The 21,034-nt window shown below is 50.7% G+C and overlaps 1 protein-coding gene across 3 annotated transcripts; it reads right to left on the reverse strand.

The window, feature by feature from the left end:
* Positions 1-296: 296 nt before the first annotated feature.
* RMDN3 (regulator of microtubule dynamics 3) lies at positions 297-20,334 on the reverse strand. 3 transcript variants are annotated; one of them, XM_048306744.1, is made up of 12 exons: positions 20,182-20,334; positions 18,494-18,695; positions 17,810-17,956; positions 13,732-13,990; positions 12,910-13,012; positions 12,044-12,104; positions 5,821-5,896; positions 4,955-5,032; positions 3,704-3,802; positions 3,089-3,142; positions 2,109-2,189; positions 297-1,522 (listed from the first exon to the last, which is right to left on the reverse strand). In XM_048306744.1, exons 1-12 carry the CDS (start codon positions 20,324-20,326, stop codon positions 1,469-1,471), a joined length of 1,359 nt encoding a protein of 452 aa, XP_048162701.1. In that variant the 5' UTR covers positions 20,327-20,334; the 3' UTR covers positions 297-1,468. The 3 variants fall into 3 exon arrangements, 2 of the variants coding, with proteins under 2 accessions (XP_048162701.1, XP_048162700.1); XM_048306743.1 differs by having other exon boundaries at positions 13,726-13,990; XR_007204184.1 differs by lacking the exons at positions 297-1,522; positions 2,109-2,189; positions 3,089-3,142 and adding an exon at positions 6,488-6,582 and having other exon boundaries at positions 3,717-3,802; positions 13,726-13,990.
* Between the last annotated feature and the right edge of the window lie 700 nt (positions 20,335-21,034).

The following is a 21,034-nucleotide window of genomic DNA, read 5'->3' on the forward strand; positions in this document are numbered from 1 at the left end:
CTCCAGCCTGCTCCTGGGGCTGCTGCCGCATTCCTGACAAGGTGCCAAAGGCCACACCTGCACTGGCACGAGCACAGGCCCATCACTCCATCCAGCACCATCCCTCATTTTCCTCCCATTGCTCCCAAACCTCCCCCACGTCTGTGCCAGGGCCAGTGCCAGCCCTGAGCCCGTCACCCAACCCTGCAGCATCCAAACCTGCAATCCAGGAATTTTTTCCACTGGAGTCTGCTGCACTTTTCCCCTTCAGTGCTATTTTCAGGAAGCAACAAATGCAAGTGCAAGGGACCAAAAAGGTGATTTAAGGAATGTTTTACTCTCACACTCCTCGCTCTACCCCTCACAACCACCCGAGCATAAAACAGACGTTCAGGAATTAGTGTTCAGTAGCTGCCATTGGAATTTTAAGGGATATCAACAAAGCTTTGATAAATCCTTGGGGAATTCCACAACACAGGTTTTCCTTCCCCAGCTGTGTCAGCGTCCAGCACAATTCCCTGTTCCTGTTTGGTCCCCAGGAGCTGCAAGAGGAATGTCAGTGGTCGGCTTCACCTCCTCGGCGTTGCCTCATTAGTTCAGGAGACAATTAATTCAAAAAGAATAAATCTGGTCAGTGGCAGAAGATCAGCACAGGGAAGCATCAGCTTTGCCACAAGCTATTCCTGCTCCTCTATCCTGGTCCCTGATCAGTACCTACTCAGCTAAACCACAGCAGCACAGTTTGGAGGAACAGAAGTTTTCAGCCTCGTGTGAGTGAAGACAGAAGCATCACTGGGAAGAAATCCTGAAGTTTAAAATCCTGTTCCTCACTTCTTTGACTAATGAACCTCTTAAACTCCACTCTGGATTGTGCAGGAAAGCTCCTTGGTCCTGCTTGGAAATTGATCCCTCCTAGACATCTACAAAAGGCATTTATCAGTTATTCCAACTGATTTAATTAATTACTAAGGAAAAGAGAATACAAATAAACTGGAAAAAAAATTGGCTCAAGTTTTCCTCAGGAATAAAGTGGGAGCTCACCAGCAAGGATTTCACACAGGCAGAGTGTGTGACATAAAATATATATGTGCATATATATATATATATAATAAATAAATATACATATATATTGATACACACATATATAAAAATATGTATTATACATATTTATATCACTAGCTAACTCACAAATATCTGCCATATATATATATATATAACCACAAATATTTTTATATCACAAACTCTACCTATAAACCCCCACATATCCCCCCATTTTTAGGAATGCAACAGTTTTAGGGATCCTAAAATCAAACACATGCAGTGCTCTACAAAGGAAAATAAAGCACAGTTTTATCCCATCAATTCCAAGATGTTTTCCTGCAAACTCCTGTGGCTTATCCATGAAGTGCACTCAGAATTGTCAGGATCGTGGAATCCATTTGGAATTTTACTGTCTCTGCAGTATCCAGGGGCATGAGTTTTTCCAAAATTATTCCTCCCAGACCGAGCGCATCTCCTCAAGGTCCTTCTCGCTTTCTGCATCCTGGAAATGCAAAAGGGGAAAAGATAAATGTGCAGCTCAACTGAAACAAATAAGAAGCATCATTTCCCTTCTTTTTCTCCAACCCCAAATCAGTTTTTAAGCATATCATGGAATCCTGGAACGGTTTAGGTTGGAAGGACCTTAAAGCCCATCCAGTTCCTGGGCAGGGACACCTTCCACTATCCCAGGTTGCTCCAAGGCTTGTCCAGCCTGGCCTTGGACACTTCCAGGGGCAGCCACAGCTGCTCTGGGCACCCTGTGCCAGGGCCTGCCCAGCCTCCCAGGGAGGAATTTCCTCCTCATACCTGATCCAAGCACAATCTCTTTCAGTTTGAAGCCATTCCCCCTTTTCCTGTCATTCCAGACCCTTCTAAATTGTCTCTCTCCATCTTTCCTGTCACTGCAACAATCCCAATTCTCTCAGCCTTCCCTCACGGCAGAGGTGCTGCCTCCCTCCAGCCAACCTGTCCCTCCTCTGGATTTGCTCCATGTCCTCCCCCGAGCTGGATGCTGGGATCTCACCGGAGCAGAGGGGCAGAGTCCCTGTCTGCCCTCTGCCCATGCCAGGGTCCCTGCTGAGCGTTACCTCTTTGGTGCTCGCTGGCAGCTCCGAGGCGAGGTTCATCCACAGCACCGCCGCTGAGGTGTTCCCGAGGTCCCTGTAGCACTGGGAAGGGAAAAGGGAACGGGAGAAGGGTGCAAGGGGAAAAATCAGGCAGCAAATGTACCTGGGCAACTGCTAAATGAGCTGTTTCTGCCTCTCAACCCTTGGCACCGGCATTCCCTGCAGCATCCCTCATTCACAGGGCCTCAGAGGCACCACCAGATCTCGGAATATCAAATATATTTGACTCCCTTTCATTTCGGGCAAGGAGATTGGGTTTTGCTTGGAGACTTCAAGGTGTCCCTGTGGCTTTCACCCTTTTCAAAGCTCTGTTTTGATTTCCAGTTGCTATTTCCCCTCTTCCTCACACCACTGTCTCCAGAAAACCTCTCTCCTGGGAGCACATTGTTCCCCAGGCTGTTAAAAATGTAATATAATATTTACAGGAGTCTCAGGGTCCTGGAATAGGTCTGAAATATTCTCCATGTGACCAGCAGCAGGAAACAGAAAGATTTTGGGTGCCCAGAGAGTCTTGGAGGTATTTGGAGACCATGAAATACACCCAGGAAAAGGAAGTGAGTGCTAAAAACCCCTCAGCAAGAGGGCTCAAGACTCCCCACCTGCACAGGGAAAGAGAAATACTTTATCCTTTACATCTCCCCATGATTCTCTGGCTGTATCACCACAGAAGTCGTGGTGGTGAAGGATTGAATCCCAGCCCATGGCTGCCCAGTCACCATTCCTGCTTCATACAGAATTTCATCTGTTAAAAACCTGAATTCAAAAGCCTCTACAAGGTGATTTGGCCTAAAAAGATTTTAAAAATAAATGGAAATATTATCATCCTATAAAATCTTGCTCTTGCATGGAGTATTTTCCACCTGGTCAGCACTTCACAGCCAAAGGTGATTTTTAATACAAGTGTTTCTTACCCTCTGAACAAACAAGGAGTGAGTGGTTACCTTGGCAATGTAAACTCTTCCTGCTTTGGAAAATCCAGGACTCAGCTCCTCGACCTACAGGAACAGAGGGAGGGTGTGACAGGGAAGAGCAGACATTAGGATATGCAAGGACACAGTTAACTCTTACATCAGGCTTCCTGCAGCTCTTCAAGTAAAAAAAAAAAAAGATGGCAGGAGGGAGCATAAAGCATAAATACATAAAGCACTGTGGCCCTGAAACCTTCAAGCAGTTGTCTGGAAAAGGTGGAAATGGAAAAGTCAGCCAGGCTGAAGTAAAATCCTCGGAGAGGAATTAAAATGACAGGATGTACCTCCACGAGCGTTCCCAGAGCCTGAGGCACAGCCCAGACATATCCAGTACTGAGCAGGGAATTGCTGTGCAGCCTCAGAAAGGAAAACCAACCCCCAAACCCATCCCCAACACTTTGGGCTCTGACACCTTCAACATCCCATTGCTGGAATGGGACACTTCACGACTTTCCCTCTCTGCAGCTTCCCTTGCCCAGGTCCCAGGCCACGGGGAAGCAGCAGGGAGGGCTCCAAGCAGCCCATCCCACGCTGGCAGCTGGGCGGGTCAGCGATGCCCCTTCCCGGCAGATTCCCAGGCTCCCTCACCCGCAGGAAGTTCTGCAGCGCGTCCTGCACCGTGGCCGTCGGCGGGGCCTCGAACAGCGCCGACACCGTCCTCTTCTCCAGCCAGCCCAGGTGGGCAACCTGCAGAGGGGAAAGGGCAACCTGGCCCACCCGCCCGACAGCAGCAGGGAACAGCGGCCTGCCCAGCCCCCAGGAGGCAGCCAAACCCCTCGGCAGAATCGGAATATTCCGATGGAGCATCCAAATCCAACCACAGAATTCAACCCCATTGTCCCGAGGCAGCTTCTGCAGTTCCACACACCTGGGATTTGGATGGTCCCAAATCCCAACGTGCCACGCTGCAGCCACACCGGTCCCCGGCTGCGTCCTCCCTCCTCCCAGCCTAAACCTTCCACAAGAACCTGCTCCCCCACCCTAAGATTCCTCGGGAGAGGCGAGCTGAAGCCTTCCCAACTGGATAATCACGGCATCATTTAGGCTGGGAAAGCCCTCCCAGCCCATGGAGGCCAAGCTGTGCCCAGTCCTGACCTTGTGACCCAGCCCAGAGCACTCAGTGCCATGTCTGGGCATTCCTTGGACACCTCCAGGGATGGGGACTCCTCCACATCCCTCTGACAACACCTTGTTTAACCCTGTGTAATCCTGACAAGGCAGACTAGATGAAGCACTACCACACCTCTCCATCCATGGTTTTATTCCATGGCCTCAGCAGCTCCAGGCTCAGCATGAAGGAAGGCTCCTTCTCCACACAGGAAAAGAGCCAGGAGCTCCCAGCAGTTCAGCTCAGGGCTGCTCTGCAATTGCCGCTGTCAATTATTCCAGCTACAACCTCTGCACCGTGGCTCCATTCCCGACAAAGTGCTTTCCAATAGCACAAATGGAACAGCAACTGCAGACTCTCATTCCCTTTTTTAGGCTCTAAATCTGATTGATGGCATCTGACTCCAAGCTTTTCCCTAAAGCAGCTGGCACACTGCTCCCAGCTCCATGGGGCAGAGGCAGAGGGGACACACGCAGCACATCCCACACCAGTACCACAAGCAGAAGCTCCTCAGATGGCCTTGACCACATCCCTGCGTGCTCAGAGATGGAAGGAAGGTTGTTTTTACAGAGCAAAGCACTGGGAACAGGACAGGAGTTTGCAGCTCGGGCTTTTCCTAAGCCACCCTTTGCCATTTCACCTCCCATGCCACCAGCAGTGACTAAAAACCCAGGGCTGGAGCTGTGAATGCCTCAGAGGCCTGCCCAGGAGGTGATGATGAGCTCTGTTACCTGGTAACACCACCTGCCCAGGAGATAGTAGAGCTGTGGGTCCTGTGGCTTCAGGGCAATGGCTTTATCGATGTGCTCCTGTGGGAAAGCATCACCAGCACTCGTCACACCTTTGTCAGAAGCAAATAAAATACCCACGAGAGCAGGTGGGGAAAGAGGAAAGGACGAAATCCACAACTTCAGTGTCACAATCTGTAAAATTACAGCTAGAGATCCCAAATTTCCTTAGAGTGGATTCAGTGAGCAAGGAACAGCAGCACTCCTCCAGCCTCAGCAACAGGAGTTACTGCACACACAAGAAGCTGCCCTGCATTTTATTCCCACTCCAGAGCTGTGCCATAACCAGCTCACTGGTCATGTCAAAGGCTGATGGGGAAGCAATTACCTGTGGCCTGTTCCACATGCATCCTTTTCCCCTGGAACACCCACAAGGCATCGTAATAACAGTAATAATAACAGGAATAAAAATCAGGGATCTCAGGCAAATGAAATCCTCTTTGAGCAGCGACTGCTCCCAGGAGAGTGTGGGTTGCTCACAGGCACTTACAGGAGACAAGCTGGAGCTGTATCTTATCACCCCGTCATAATTCCACGTTTCAAGCTCTCAGTGTCATGCTTTACCTAAATTCATTTGCAAGATTTCTTTTTTTCCCTGCAGTTACAGCGTGTAAAACGGCAGAGCGAGCCCGAGCACTCCCAAACGGCACGGCTGGAATCAGCTTCCTCACCCCAAACCACCCACTCACAGCATCTCTGAGATCTACTGCTTCCCTAAGAAGAACTGGAGGCAATTTTCCCAATTTCCTGCTGCAGAAGTAAGTGTTGTTTGATTCCCACACAAAGCCCAGCACCTCCTGGCCACTCACCTTGAAAACATATCCGGCCTGGATGCGCTTGGGAATGCTCTCGTGTTCTGACAGCTGCCCACACAGGATGGCAAACCTGCACGGGGACACACCTGCATGAGCCAGCTGGGATTAAATCCACATTTAATCCACATTTACCTGCTGTCCGTGGCTGCAGAAGGAAGACCTACAAGTGCTCGAAGCCAGGCTGAAGGGAGCTTGGAGCAGCCTGGGACAGTGCAAGGTGCCCCTGCCCATGGCAGGGGTGGAACGGGATGAGCTTTAAGGCCCCTTCTAACCCCAACCATCCCAGGATTCTGTGAAGTGCGGTAAAGCTTCACACCTTAGTGGGGAAAACAAGGAACACAGCACATCCCTCCCAGGGAAGAGACATAAGCAGCAAAATGCAGCACCCAGGAAGGAATGAGCTGGAAGCACGAGGCAGCGGGAGGGGCTGGGTGTGAGGCACCAACTCGCTGCACTGATGGCTACAAACCAGGAGCAGCACCCTTCCACACCCAGAACTGCCTCTCTGAGCAGGGAAAACTGTGACAGAACAAGAGCAGAGCACACTGAAGCTACTGCAGCAAGAGGCAGACCAGGAGCAGCCCTAAGGAACTACGGGGCACTGCGAGCTCCTCCTGCAGCAGCCCAGCTCTGCTGCCAGGGAAATACTGGGAACACCTACCTACATCCTGCAGCTGGGAAACAGAGAACACAAGGTCAGTGCTCAAAGTGCAAAGCCATTTCCTTTTGTCCAGCAAGAGGCCGTGACTTGTGAGCCTGAGAAGCAAGGCCCCAGCAAAATCAGTTCTTGCACGAGATGTGGAATTCAAGGAGGTTAATTTGAATTCCCCGTGGATTTGCACCCTCCCATCTCACCTCCCTGCAGCCCAGTGGCTCAAAACCTCCCTCCCTGCATCACTTCCCAAGAAACAACCACTCAGAGAGCTCTCAAGTGGGACAGAACATGCAGATGGAAGCTTGGCCTCTCTCATCCCGCTGGGAATAGAGGACGCTTCCATCCCTTCTCTGAGTTTGGCTCAAAAAAAATCAGGTGGAACAGACAGACAAATGAATAACATGGCTCCTTCTGGCAAAAAATTAAAGCTGAAAAGCAGAAAGATGCAAATAAAATCCCTTTTCCTACACCCACACCCCAGCGCTGCCAGATACCGACATCAATATCCCAAAGCATCCCTGGGCATGATTAACCACAGCAGATATGCAGGAATCTGTCAGGAGACCTTTAAATCTCCAATTACACCTTCCTCAGAGTCACAAAATCCCACAGATCCCCTCACTGCTCCATTTCCAATGCTGCATTTCCTGAATAATTTACCATTTTGCCTTAAATCTCTTCCTTTGATTTGTTAATTTTCTTGTGGAGAAGCTCTGGCTCAGCTCTAAAATTCTTATTTGTCATGGTAATGGCAAGGATCACCAGATCAGTGTGTTATGGGACAAAAGCCTTTTCCTGCCAGCTGGAAAAGCTCACGGCTCCACTGCCCCACTCTGCTGAGTGCAGATGATGGAACAAGTGTTTTCAGGATCTTCTCGGGTTTGTTTCCCAACAAACCTCAGCCTGGACTACACATCCCTAACCACAGCACGAGAGGGGTTGAGAAATACAAGCCAATAAAAAGGTTATTCTCTAAGATCAAGAGATAAAATATTCTGAGACAATAAATCACGCAGTTGTCTCACGTAAAATAAAAATTCCAGGGGGTTTTTAACAGCCTGGTGAAATGCTGATGAAAAAGCCATAAAAGCAGCAGTAAATTAAATTTCAGTCCCATTTTGATGCCATGAAATAACCTAAATATATATATATATGGTGGATTTTCATCCCCTGTAACCGGTGTGTGCCCCGTGCAGCACTGCTTAGACCCATCCAAAGCTCTCCTTAGGATATCCCTTGATCCATCAGCTGGACTCCTCACTAAGCTGCTGACACACCACTTCCCACAGGAATCTCAGCTCAGCACTTCCCCATCTTTTAGGAAATAAACTCTGTGGAAGCAGGAACCCCCAGCAGAGAGAGCCTCCTCTTCCAGCTTCAATCCCCAGGCTCAGGACTGGGAAGGACTGTTTGGGTTCTGCACACTGACTTCCCTGGAAGCAGGACTCTGCCATGGAATACAGAGCCTGCAGGACCTCCCCTCCACAGTCAGGGTGCTCTGCCAGCCCAAACACAGCTCTTCTCTCCTTCAACCACTTCAAAGACAGTTTTCCCAATATTTTATGAGCATTCCCAGTTTTTCACCTTCCTGAAGGTGCACTGGGTAGATGTAGGCGAGTCCCTGCACCTGAGTAAGGGGACAGGGAATTAGCAGGCAGGGATTTAGACTGCAACAACCAAAAATTAAAGTAAGAATTTAATTGGGAATTGGTACCTTGGGAGACAAAGCAGAATTCCCAGAAACCCAGCCCAGGTTTAATGACCAGCTGATCATGAAGAGGTTGGGAAAAAAAGCTTTGGCTTTTCCAAGGGGAGACAAGATGGAAGGAAAAAGTGGGGAAGGCTGATGTTGCCCCTTCCTTACAGCCCACCAACATCCTTATGGGAGAGCTCCTGTATTCTGGATGTTCACATACCTGAATTCACCTTCCAGGGCAGACAAGTCAGGGGCATGCACTCAGACAGCTCTAATTCCATGCTATTTTCCCTCCTCTACATTCTGAACTGTCTCCTAACACCTGTTCCTAGAGCTGCCCCATATCACACTGACAGCAAATTCCGTCTAATCCGCCTGCGGAACGGAAAACACTCGGCTCATAAATCCAGAATGCAGCTCAAGATTGGCCAGATCTGGGCAGTGATGCACCAAGAGTTAAATCCTGAAGCACTGCCAGGTGTTCAATGAATCCATCTCCCAGGTGTATTGGGAATGCTGTGCCTTTTCAAAAATCCAGGATCTGCCCACGGACAGCCAGATGTACCCACGGAACTGCCAAGGGCTGGTGACTGAGACGTTCCACCGAACTGCCAGACTCTCCAGAAAAAAGGGCACATTTTGGAGACTCATCCAACCCAATCCCACTTCTCCAGAACACACAGGAAAACTCCAAGGGGGCTGGAGTTTATTATTCCTCCCACAACGACAGCTTTCAGCAGGCAGCGCTTCATTTCCAGGGCAAGGTGCCCAATTCAAACTACAGCTCCTGACACAGCACCTGCACCATTTTCCTCAGATTTCCCTAAAATCCCTCTGGTTGCACTTCCAATATTACTTTTAGCAAGAGGAATGGAAGCCAAGGCAAATCCACAGCTCGCTCTCTGCTTTCCTGATCCCTAAAGCTGCAAACACCCACGAGGAATGTGCTGGGAATTCTACAAGGCCACAGTTGTTTCTCAATTCATTTCTGAGAGGTTTGTGCAACCACTGATGCTCCATCCATCCATCCATCCATCCATCCCTAAAAGCAAGAACAGACGTTGGAGCTCGCTCTGTCCTACTTGAGAACTGAAATCAGCTCATGGAGAAATCAGTTGAAATGGACATAAATTCTACCTGCTCAGAGATCTTTGACAATCAAAGCAGGGAATGACTCTGGTGTCTAAATCCCAGGTAAGAACCAGGTAACTGCAAGTCAGGAGCAGAGAGGCTCTGAGATCATTCCCTGTAAATCCCTCCCTTCCCATACACAAGTCTACTCCTAAGGCACCCAACAGGCACATTCAAAGCCAAACGCGGCTCCCACGCTCCTGTTCCTCAGTGCAGCTCTCACAGGGGCAGCAGGGGCAGAGGTCAGTCCCTCTGCACAAGGCTGGCTTGTCTGTGCAGCCCTGACCAAATCCCCGCTCCGCTCCGCCCGGAGATGGCTCCCTCGGGACCGGCCGGCTTCCAACAGCAGTGACAGGGAGGGCTCTGTCCCACATCCCACACCAGAGCCAGGAAAGGCCTCTCCTTTGTGTCTGGGCAGATCCCAAAGCCAGGCCACACACAGCCCCAGACATTTACTGCCCTCCCTGTCATTCCTGAGAAACCACTTTTCCTCCTGCTGCCAAATCCTCCCAACCATGCAGCCCCCAAAGGAGCTGCAGCCAGAACTGATCTCCCAGCAGAAATCCTTCCCTTCCCCAAAGTTATCTTCTTTCTTTGTTGCTTTAAAATGTCAGTGATGACTGAACAACAACGAGGCACTGGGGGGAGAAAGCTTTCCTTGCTGTAACTGTAGGCTAAGTACTCCTGTCTTCCTCAGCACCTCAAAAAACCAGGAATGATTTGGGCAGCAGGAGGGCATAACAAGAACAAAGGACAATGAATAAGCACCAGAAGACAACGAGTAAGCACAAAAAACCAGCACAACTTCATCTGAAGGAATCCACCAACTTTTTCAAGAGGCAACTGATAAAACAGAAAATCAACATGAAATTTGATTTCTGGGTGAAAACTCACACAGAAAAAATGCAGCCCAGGAGAGCTGCTCCATCAGGCTTCACACAGCCTGCGTGGAGAGGCAGCAAAATAACTGGGTAATAATAATATTTGGAATATTTCTATTGAAGTGGCCATTTAGGATGCAGTGGGAAGGAGAAAGATGATGTTGACTGCTGTGTGTAGAAGGAAGAACGCAAAGGACCGGACCATGACACCAGCACAAAGCCGTGCCACTCCCACAGCTTGTGTCCTGCACTGAATTCCTCCACTTTTGTCTGAAAAACTACAAGGAAGAGGGAGAAGAATACTGGAAAGACAACATGGGTGGTGAGAGAGAATAAATTATTCCCCTGTGACAGGAGATAATAAAGGATCAGGGTCTTCAGCAAGGCAGTTAGTCACTAGAGAGAAATATGACAGAATAAAACTGTAATTTAAATAAATGTGAACAGCATTCTCTGGTCACTTCTCCCAAGAGCTGAGGCATCAAATCCACCCCAAAAAAAACCTTTAAAGCCTCGCTGTTTTTTCTCCCCAGGGTAAATTCAATTAGCATAAAGAAAGACTGCAATTAAGCCAGCTTGTGACCACCTCAGAGCTGGGAAGGGAATAATTTCCTGCTCTATTCGCGGCAGAAAACAATAATCTGTGTGCTGATAAAGGGAGTTACATCTTCATTCCCAGGAAATCCCACGCCTCCCGCATGCTGCTGCTCTGCTGCCTCCTTTCTCCAGCTGCCCTGCAGAACCAGAAGCAAGATGTAGCTGTGCAGGAAGGAGCCTTATCCCTGTTTGGGAAAGGGGTCTGAGGAGCCAAGAACTGTCCCAAACTTGGAATTACAAGGCAAAACTGTCAATATTTGGACACTGGAGCAGAACCTGGCTTTGTAAAATACAAAGTTTAAGATTCGCCCTGGCAACTAAACCCCATTCATTGGAAGATGTGAAACCAGCAGGCAGAGCTCAACACCACAATCTGCTGGAGATTCTCCTGGCCCCAAATTCCTCCTTCCTATCAAAGCTTCAATGGAAAGCAGTAATTCATCACCAACAGCTGAAACATAGCCTAAGATGATAAAGGCATCTATACAGGTGCCAGTAGCTCAAAACAATCCTTCAAACAAACTTGCTCATTGCAAGAGCACAGATCTTGGTTGGTAAAGACACTCAGCAACCTGTTCTCCCAATAATTATCATTAAAAAAGAAAAAAAAAAATCCCTTTTACTCTAATTTAAGCGTTGCCAGTCCTTCAGAACAACTGCTGACAAACACCACTCACAGAGGAATTCCCCAGGGGAGCAGAAAAGCACATTCCCTTATCTCCACAAATATCTGTGCCACTCCACAAACTCTCTTCTGGGATAATTTTTAAAAAGGACACTTAAAAATTCACACTTCCAGGAGACTCTAAATGCCTGTCTGATAAGAGGGATGGTTCTCCTTCCTCCAGAATTAAGAGGAAAACAGGGAATCTGGCACAGCACCAAGCCCACACTCCCAGGCCTGGCTGATGGAGTCAAACACATCCCCTCTTGCCTCGAAGCAGCTCCACTTGGGAGCTTTTCCTCCAGAACTCTTCAGAGAGAAACTCATCATTAAATTAATATAAGAAACACCAAATTTATTCCTGTCATCACAACCAAACCTACTGCCTGTCAAGTCATTCCTTACACCAAGTAAGCAAAGCTGTTAAAAATGGCTTTTTATGGAAAACCACCACGTGTGGCACAGTGCAAGTAACAGCAAATAAGTTTTTGGAGGGTTTGGATTTATTATTTTTTTAACTGCAGCTCAGCTCACAAAAACCTTCCAATCCTTTTCCTACGCTTCTTAAAAGCAAGAAGTGAACAGTCACTTACCACTGGTGGCACTCAGCACTTTGATCCCATTTCTGCAAGGCAAGTTCCAGCTCTTCCTTCCCTGGAAAACAAAAAAGTAGCCAGAGGTAAGAAATTCAGTTGCTTTCTCTCCCAGTTTCTTGCTCTGACGGTGTCAGAGTAACATAATGCCATAAAAGTCATATATTTGTTAATTTGACAAGGCGTTTGGCTTGAAAACATCCCATACATAATTTTATCCTCTGGCAGGCTCAAAAAGCTGACAACTAAGCACCTATTGATGGCTAAAAGGACAATATGGAACTTAAAATTCCATGTTTAAATGGCTCCACTGATTTCCAGAAAAGAATAATTGCATTAGCTATAGTATTAACTAACTTCTGTGCATAATAAACAGGGCAGAAATTATTTAGATTAGTATCTTTTGCTGCACATCTTAACCATAATAAAGATGATTTTTGTTCTATTCTGACTCACCCAAAACCTCATAGGCACCTTTGAGTCGGTAAAGAAGAACGAGGGGATGAAATTAAAGCGACTCCCCTAAGCAAATTTAAAAATACGTATTTTTTTATGTCTGCACGTGCTGGCAACACGGAAAACCCAGTGTGCTACAGCCAAAGCTTGTTTATTTCGTATTTATTTTATGATTTTAGTATCACAGAGAAACGGATGACAGCTTTGAGAAACAACTTCCCCAGCTTTAAGCAGGTCTCCGTCTATTTTTACTCTTTCAAAGCACGATTTTTAAACACAAAAAATTTGTTTAAAGCGCCCAGCTTATAGGGAAAAGCAACAACTGCCCGGCCCCGCTGGCAGGCGGGGGGGCTGCACAGCTGAGTGCCAGCCCTCCTCTGGCCCGGCAGGGAATCCAGGGAACTCCTCACCCTCGCTGGCGCAGGATCTCCTCTCGTCCGCGTCCTCCGTCAGCTCCCACACGTCGCAGCGCGCCCGCGCCAGGCGCCACAGGAACTCGCGCTGCCCCGCGTACTGCAGGAAAACAAAGAGCCCGCAGGGCCCGTCAGAGCCCGCCCTGCCACGGGCAGGGGCAGCCAGGCACCAAGGCTGAGCGGGGCACCCGCACCTGAAGGCACGCAGGGATTTGTCTGAGCCTTGGAATGCCCCGGTTCCGAGGGAGCCGAAGCGGAAGCGCGGCGGAGGGAAGCGAGGGCGGGTTTGTAACTCGGTGTGGCCACGGGAGCACGGCAGGGACCGTCCCCCCGGGCTGGGAACCGCAGGGGCACCTCCAGTGCTGTGCCCAGCTCTGGGCTTCCAGGTCAGGAAAGGCAGGGAGGGGCTGGAGCGTGTCACGGGGAGGGAACGGAGCTGGGGGGCTCAGCCTGGAGAAAAGGAGGCTCCGGGGGGATCTTCCGGCTCTCCACAACTCCCTGACAGGAGGGGGCAGCTCCCGGGGAACAGGGACAGGACAGGAGGCAACGGCCTCAAGCTGTGCCAGGGCAGGTTCAGGTTGGACACCAAGGAGGAATTTCCTCATGGAAAGGGCTGTCAGCCACTGGAAGGGGCTGCCCAGGGAGGTTTGGAGTCCCCTCCCTGGAGGTGTCCAGGGAAGGCCTGGAGGCAGCACTCAGTGCTCTGCGCTGGGGACAAGGTGGGGACCGGGCACAGGGTGGACTTTGAGTGAAGAAACTCCTCCTGATGTCCAAGCTGACCTTCCCCTGGCGATGGAAAATACAACAAGGCACCTTTACCGCCAGCTTGTTGTTGAGGAGCAGCTGGAACCCCTCTCTCTTGTCCCGCTCATCCCCGCTGTGCAGGCGGTCAGCCTGCTCCAGGAGCTGCCCCAGGCCCTCCTCCAGCGTGGAATCCAGGACCAGAGGGTTTTCATCCTCGGGGACCAGATCCAGGGAATCCCTGCGCACAGTCCTCACTGTGTCACAGCTCACTTCGTCCTCGCTCTCCTGCTCCGACTCCCGGTCGTAGTCGGACTCGGCGTTGGCTGTGGTGTAACTTTGGGGGAAAAAACAGCACCAGAGCAGTTTGAGGAGCTGCTCCTCAGAGAGGAAGAGCATCTTAGCTTATCCCAGAGGACACTGCACAACCCAAGTGTCTCCAACAGTCTCATTTCTCATATCCCCCTCAGAAAGCTGAGGGATGAAGGCGACAACAAAGTTAAGTCCCAAGTCAGTTTTGAGCAACCTGGTCAAAGGTGGAAGGTGTCCCTGCCCAGGGCAGGGGGGGGCAATCTCATCTCTGGATGAGATTTAAGGCCCCTTCCCACCCAAAGCATCCCGGGATTCTAACTGTCCCCACCTCCCCTGCACACCCTGTCAGCTCCTCCCTCTCAGCCCTTCTAACTTCAGTACAAGAGAATTAACCAGCTAAAACCCGAGCCAGGACAATGCAGTTAAATAGATGGGTGATAAAAGGGAACTTCAACAAGCCCTGTGCAAAATGCAGCCTGAGGGGTTTAGCCTTTTCCAGGGAATTTCAGGCACAACAGCTGTATTGGCAACACCTCAGACCTCCATCACCCTGAACATCAAATGCTACATGGCCTCTTCCCACTGCCAGCTGGGAAGCCACCAGGACTATGTCCCACGAGCAAGGAATCCAGCAAGGATTCACCACACGTGCAAAAACCCAGGGGATGACCAGCAGCTGAAGTAGGCAAACACACCAGGACATGAGGGATTATGGAGGTCCTGGTGGGACTCCATGACTTTGGAGGTCTCTCCCAACCTCGGTGATCCTGTAAAGCTCAGATCAAACCTCCTGAAAATGGTGAAAATGGAGCTCCCCCAGCACCCGAGCTGGGAATTTGAAATTGAAACCACCAGCGTTATGCAGTGGTACCACAGCAGGAGGGAGGCTACTTACAGAGCTGGTTCCTTTTCAAACATGACTCTCTGTGCCCCTCACTTTTACCTGCAAGCCCTCAGCTACAGAACAGGCACAAATCAGCCAGTCATCCCAAAATGTGCACTTGAACGTGGGGATTTTGTTGATTTAAGTCAATAACTGCTCAAGAGAACTTTGGCGGTTCTGCTGGAACTCAATTCCCTCCACTCTGGGGGCACTGGGTGCTTCCAGCTGTGCTCATTCCTCCTCCCAGGGACAGCCCTGTGGCCCTGCCTTTGCCTGGGGACACAGATATGTGACCACAGCCCCAATCCAAAGGAGGCAGTGACAGGGCTTTGCCCACGAACAGATAACAAGACACGTTTGGCTATCAAAGCCTCCTGAGAACCATCCCTAATTCTCAACAATTCCCCTCTCTGCTCCCTCACCACAGCCTCCAGCCCTCAGCCAGACATTCAAAACCCCACCATTTTGTCCTGAAACATTTTAAGGCAAGAAATAAAGCACCAGCCTCACACTGCAAGATGTCAGCTCACACTGGAGATGACACTGAATTAATGGATAACACACCAACACAGGGTAGGTGACACTGGCACAGCTCTGGCTTGGATTAAAACCCTCATTTATTTACTTTTCTCAATATCAATGACATTATTAGTTCTCTAGACCCCCTCATTTCCAGGAATTAAACACCAACTCCTTGAATTCCCTGATTTCCCCATCCTAACCCCCAACATTTTACTGGCAGCTGCCAAGATTTCAGTCCTTCAGATCGAAAACCAACCCTGTTTTCTGCCAGCCAGCCCCTAAGGGATTCTGCCAGTTCAAAAAGACAAGAAACCCAAAGTTTTCAGGGAGATTAAGGGATTTAGCTGTTAACAGCCTGTTTTCCTGACTTTACAATGATGGAAAGCTCTGGAATGCTTTAGTACAGCGATCCTGAACGAAAACAGAGCCCATGGAAAGAGGAGGTGAGGAAGCCCAAAAGCCAAGGCCACACAGGGAAATTAAGCAGCACAAACCCCTCGAGAACTCTTGTGAGATTTTTGGGAATTGTGTCTGAAACTGGAGAAGCTGCTCAGGTCCAAAATAAAGCTGAGATGGGGGTTCCTTGCTCTGAACCTCACTCAAAGAATTCAGCTGCCAGCGAGGGACACCCAGCTGAAATTCATCTGTCGGCTACAGGCTCGTTCCTCCTCCCAGCACCTGCTCCAAAGCTTCAGCAGTTCTTTCCAAAACTTGCATTTCCTCCCACGAAAATGTTACCTCTCAAGCACATCCACATCCCTAACAGACAACGCTGCACACTACAGGCAGCTGCTCCTGCCCAGACTGATATTATGACACCTCTCAGAGTGAGGCATCACCTGAGATGCAGGTTTTAAATCAGGTGAGAGCTGCTAATCCACCAATTCCCACACTGGTCATTACAGCTAATTACAGATGTTAATTAAAATGCAAGGACTCCACCAGCCACCACTGGATTCCCAATAAATTATCGAGTTTTTGCAGCAAAATACACCCCCTGTGCCCTTGGGAGGTGCCTTTTCTGTAACTCTGAATTATCAGCCTCTGTTGCAGCTTACAGTTTCCTGAGATCTGAGGACAGCCAGGGCTGGGATGTGTGGACAAAACCCCCTTTTCCAGCAGTTTTTCACAAGCCACTGTCCCCCCCCGGTGACTCAGTGCATCTGAGTTACCCAAATAGCCAAGCCCTGCCTTCAGAACCAACTCCACAGCTCTCAAATCTGCTCTGCAGCCTCCTTACCGATTACACCACCATGAATCACTCCCTCCCTAATTCCCCTCGCATTCCAACACCCACTTGAGCTGGATGAAGCTCTACAACCCCAAGGAGATCACGGCAGCTCCCTGCTGCCTCACCAGCTCCAGTTGTTAGAGGTAAACACGAGTTCAGGGCAGCCACAGATCCCTGTCCTTTGTCCTGGGAGGACAAATCCCTGCTGCCAAGTGCCAGCTGGCACCAGCTCCCAGGTTGTTTGGCTGTCCAAATTCCCCCTGAGATGCTCCCACTGCTATAAAATCCCTCTTTAAATGACATTTCATCCCAACTGCTCTGGGAAAACGCATATGGCAGCACCACCTGTTTTTTGGGACACACTTCCACACCCCCAAAAGCTACATAAGTGGTCAGATTCAGGCACAAAAGAGCAGCATTTCCTCAGAAAATCAGCAACCACGTGTGCAGGAGAACTTGTTACCTAACATGTATAAACCAGCAGCTATATTGGCACTTTTGATGATGTTCTTACACCACACAGAACTTTTCCATCATGTGCAGGGCCAGGAGTTGGACTTGGATGATCCTCCTGGCTCCCTTCTATCTCAGGATATTCCCTGATTTGGTGATCTGACCGTTTTCACCTGATTTTAAACCCTAAGACCTTAACACAACTGATCAGTGTGACACAGGGAGAGAAATTCCTAAGAAATATCCTCACGGAAGACATCTCAGTGCATTGAGGACATTTAGCTAACACATTTTTAACTTTCTCAAGTTCTCCACACACTCTAAAACATATATTTATAGATTTATTTATATATATTTATATCTATGTGTATCTATATACACATTAAAATACATATATGTATATGTGTGTATGAAAAATCATAATATTTATTAATATATTGATATAGACATTGTCTGGAAATTTGATTTCTAAACTCTCTCCCTCCAGTGCCAGGCTGGACTCGTACTTCCCTTCCTTCTGCAAGGTTCCTTAACTAAATAATTCCTTTAAAAACCCTAAAAATAAGTGTATTTGCCTTTCTCTAAAAGCCAGGATCGTTTCAGATCTCTCAGTCTGGCCCTGGCAGTAACACATTTAGGGTAATAAAAGCAAACTAAAACAGGCTGTCGGAGAAAAAAATTCCCTCTTTTATGTTCTAAACTGCCCAGATGCGGCACCAAATCCCCTAAAAGGTCTGTCCCAGTGCTCAGCTTACCCCCCTTCGCTCTCTCCATCATCTGTGTTGGCATTGCCTGAGCTGGCTGTGAAATAGATGGAGCTGGAGCCTGTGGAGTCACTTCTCTCCCTGGAGAAGGGGAACTTCCTCCTGCGAGTCACTCGCTGCGTTTCTTCCAGGTGGGTCCTGGAGGGAAAGAAAAAAGGAGAGGAATAAATATTTGGTGGTGAACTATCTGCTATTCCCCTTCTCCTCTCCAGCAGACTCCACCCAACTCCCCCCATATCCAAGGAGTTCATCAGGTGGTTTAGTCCTGTTTGTACACACTCAAACGGAGCTAATGCTGTGCTCTGCAGGTGGAGCAAATCCTGCTCCATGGACAATCCCTGGAGAACCCACAGGTGTGATGTTCATCCAGCCTCCTCAGCAGGAACGGGAGGGACAGAGCGGCTTCAGACGGGAAGGGGGAAATTGAGGCTGGATATGGGGAATGAATCCTTCCCTGTGAGGGTGCTGCAATGGATTTCCCAGGGAAGCTGTGGCTGCCCCATCCCTGGAGTGTTCCAGGACAGCCTGGACAGGGCTTGGAGCAACCTGGGCTAGTGGAAGGTGTCCCTGCCCGTGGGTCCCTTCCAGCCCAGGCATTCCCGGATCCTGGGATCCTGTGGCTGTTTTCCCGTGCCAGGGAGTGCCCGATGCCAGCCCAGGAGAGAGGGGCAGTACCTGACTTCCCCCACGATCTCCACCGCCAGCTGCTGGAGGCTGTTCCGCAGCTCCTCCACCTCCTTCCTCAGCTCCACGATGTTCCTCACCACGAAGTCCAGGCGCTCCAGCAGCTCCAGCTGCTCGTCCTGCCTCAGCAGGGGGCTGGGCACGGCTCCGTCACCCGCATCCGCCGGGAGCAGCGCTCCGGGCACGGCCTGGGCTGCACCAGAGCACAACGAGGTGGTTAGACCCAAGTGGGACAGGATTCCATGAGGGAAATGTGGCCACAGTTCTGTTGGCAGGGGATATGAGGCTTGACAGGGACACCGAGCTGATCAGGGGGATGGAGCAGCTCTGCTGTGGGGAAAGGCTGGGACAATTGGGATTGTTCAGCCTGGAGAAGTGGGGTGACCCAACTGCCCCTTCCAGTGCCTGAAGGAAAGATGGAAAGGGACTCTTTACAAGGGCCTGGAGAGACAGGACAAGGGGGAATAGCTCCAAACTAGAAAAGGGGAGATTTAGATGGGATGTCGGGAAGGAATCCTTCCCTGGGAGGGTGGGCAGGCCCTGGCACAGGGTGCCCAGAGCAGCTGTGGCTGCCCCTGGATCCCTGGCAGTGGCCAAGGCCAGGCTGGACATTGGGGCTTGGAGCAGCCTGGGACAGTGGAAGGTGTCCGGGCCCATGGCAGGGGTGGCACTGGGTGGGCTCTAAGGTCCCTTCCCACCCGACCCATTCCAGGACTCCACTATTCCATGACCACTGCGAACAACACGGTTTCACTTTCTATTCCCAAAGTTTTGCACAGGCATGGATGAAACCCAGCCAGCTCAGGGCTCGGAATCAGCATTTCTAAACACCCCAACCTCACTTCCCCCTGTCCTGGCCCCACTCCCCCATTCCATCCCATTCCCCGCATTCAATCCCTATTCTCCCCTACTCCAGCCCCATTTCCCCCATTCTTCCTATTCCAACCCCATTCCCCTCATTCCAATGATGCCATGAAGATTTTTGCCTTTTCTTTTATACCCCTGTTATACCTTTTTACAACTTCTGTATTCCTAGTGCTTTTTGCCTACATTCTTGGACTTGTTTGTCAAGCTGAGAGACTCAACATTTTAGAAGCTTCGTAGCCAGGGATCAGTGTGCCCCAGACCCCAAGGTCCTCTCCAGAACATATTCTGTAAACCAAGATAGAACCATCCAGGGGAAGGTTCCTTGGGGAGGGGGGCTCACTTGAGCCTCTCATTGGGGAATCTTTGATAGATCTGCTAATTAGTAAAACCTATAATGTTATACCCGATGTTGGGGGGAAAAAAGACAGACTCGGGGGGGTGCATCTCGATGCATATGACCTGGATGTGTGCACCTAAGGGTCCTTACAATAAATACCAAGGTAAAATCCCTTTTCCCCTTCTAACCGTGTCTGACTCTTGATTTTAAGACCAGGAAAAGGCATCACCAACCCCATTCTTCCTTCTCTAATCGCATTTCCCTCTGCTCTTCCTATTCCAACCCCATTCGTCTCTACTCCAACCCCATTCCATTTCCTCCATTCCAGCTCCATTCCCCCTATTCCAACCCCAATTCCAATTCCAACGTCAACTCTGCGCAAGTTCCTCCCCGCTCCAGCCCCACCGCGCATATCCCGGCCCCATTCCCCTCATCCCAAACCGGCTTTCCCGCCCCCCCCCATTCCCGCTCGTACCGTGGCGCGGCGGCCCCGCCGGCTCCTTGGAGCGGCGGCGCATGGCCCAGAGCAGCCCGAGGCCGATGCCGGCGCCCGCCGCCAGCCCCAGCGCTATCCCCAGCCGGGGCCCGGCCCGGGCCGGCTCCGCCACCGGCACCGCCATGGCCGCTCCGGGCGCGCGGCACCGCCCGCGGCGCGCCGCGATGACGTAACGGAGAGGCGACAATGGAGAGGGGGGGGGGTCTCTGGGCGTGTGACGTAATCGGCGCGCGGGGCTGCGAGCCCGCGCCCACGGCCTGCGGTGGCCCCCGGGCGTGGCACGGAAAGGGACGCGGAGCTGGCCATGGCCCCGCAGGCACCCGCACCTGGCTCTGTGCCACCCTCCGCGGGTGGCACCGCCCGCCCCCAGGCGCTGAGCCCGCGGGATTCCGCGGGAAAGTCCCTCCAGGGCCGCGGGCTCCGCCCCTGCTGTCACCTCGGCCCCTGTCCCGGCGTGGTGCCAACACCTTGACCCGGGTGTGGGGGGACGCGCCGGGTGTCTCGGGAGCCCGACGCTCTGTGGGTGCTCCCCCGCTTGGATCCTCCCAAGGTGGGATCCAAGCCCTTTTCCTGAGAAAGAGTTTCCAGAGAGAGCTGGTGCTGCGCTCCTTCCCTTGAACCCTTTTGAGGTTGGCAGAGAACACCCCCAGGCTGGGGGGGTGTGGGGGGGTGTGGGAGGAAACCCCGCTGGATTTGGTGGTCAGCTTCCAGCAGAGAGGGACAAACGTGCCCAAAGAACGGGAATTCGGGATGCCCAAGGGAGCTGAGCAGGACAGGGTTAGTGCAGTGAGGCAGTAGGGCACAGGGCTGGTTGTGGGAGCCACGGGTTCTT

The sequence above is a fragment of the Corvus hawaiiensis genome, chromosome 6, assembly GCF_020740725.1.
Source record: "Corvus hawaiiensis isolate bCorHaw1 chromosome 6, bCorHaw1.pri.cur, whole genome shotgun sequence".
Lineage (NCBI taxonomy): Eukaryota > Metazoa > Chordata > Aves > Passeriformes > Corvidae > Corvus > Corvus hawaiiensis.

What these genes read in the sequence shown, in the direction of transcription:
- RMDN3 (XM_048306743.1), bottom strand. Translation starts at nt 20,326, where the DNA reads ATGGCGGTGCCGGTGGCGGAGCCGGCCCGGGCCGGGCCCCGGCTGGGG. An exon ending in GAAGAGTTTACATTGCCAAG is followed by an intron (nt 2,190 to 3,088) that starts GTAACCACTCAC and finishes TTCCCTTCCCAG; the next exon opens with TGCTACAGGGACCTCGGGAA. An exon ending in TGCCAGCGAGCACCAAAGAG is followed by an intron (nt 1,523 to 2,108) that starts GTAACGCTCAGC and finishes TTGCATTTCCAG; the next exon opens with GATGCAGAAAGCGAGAAGGA.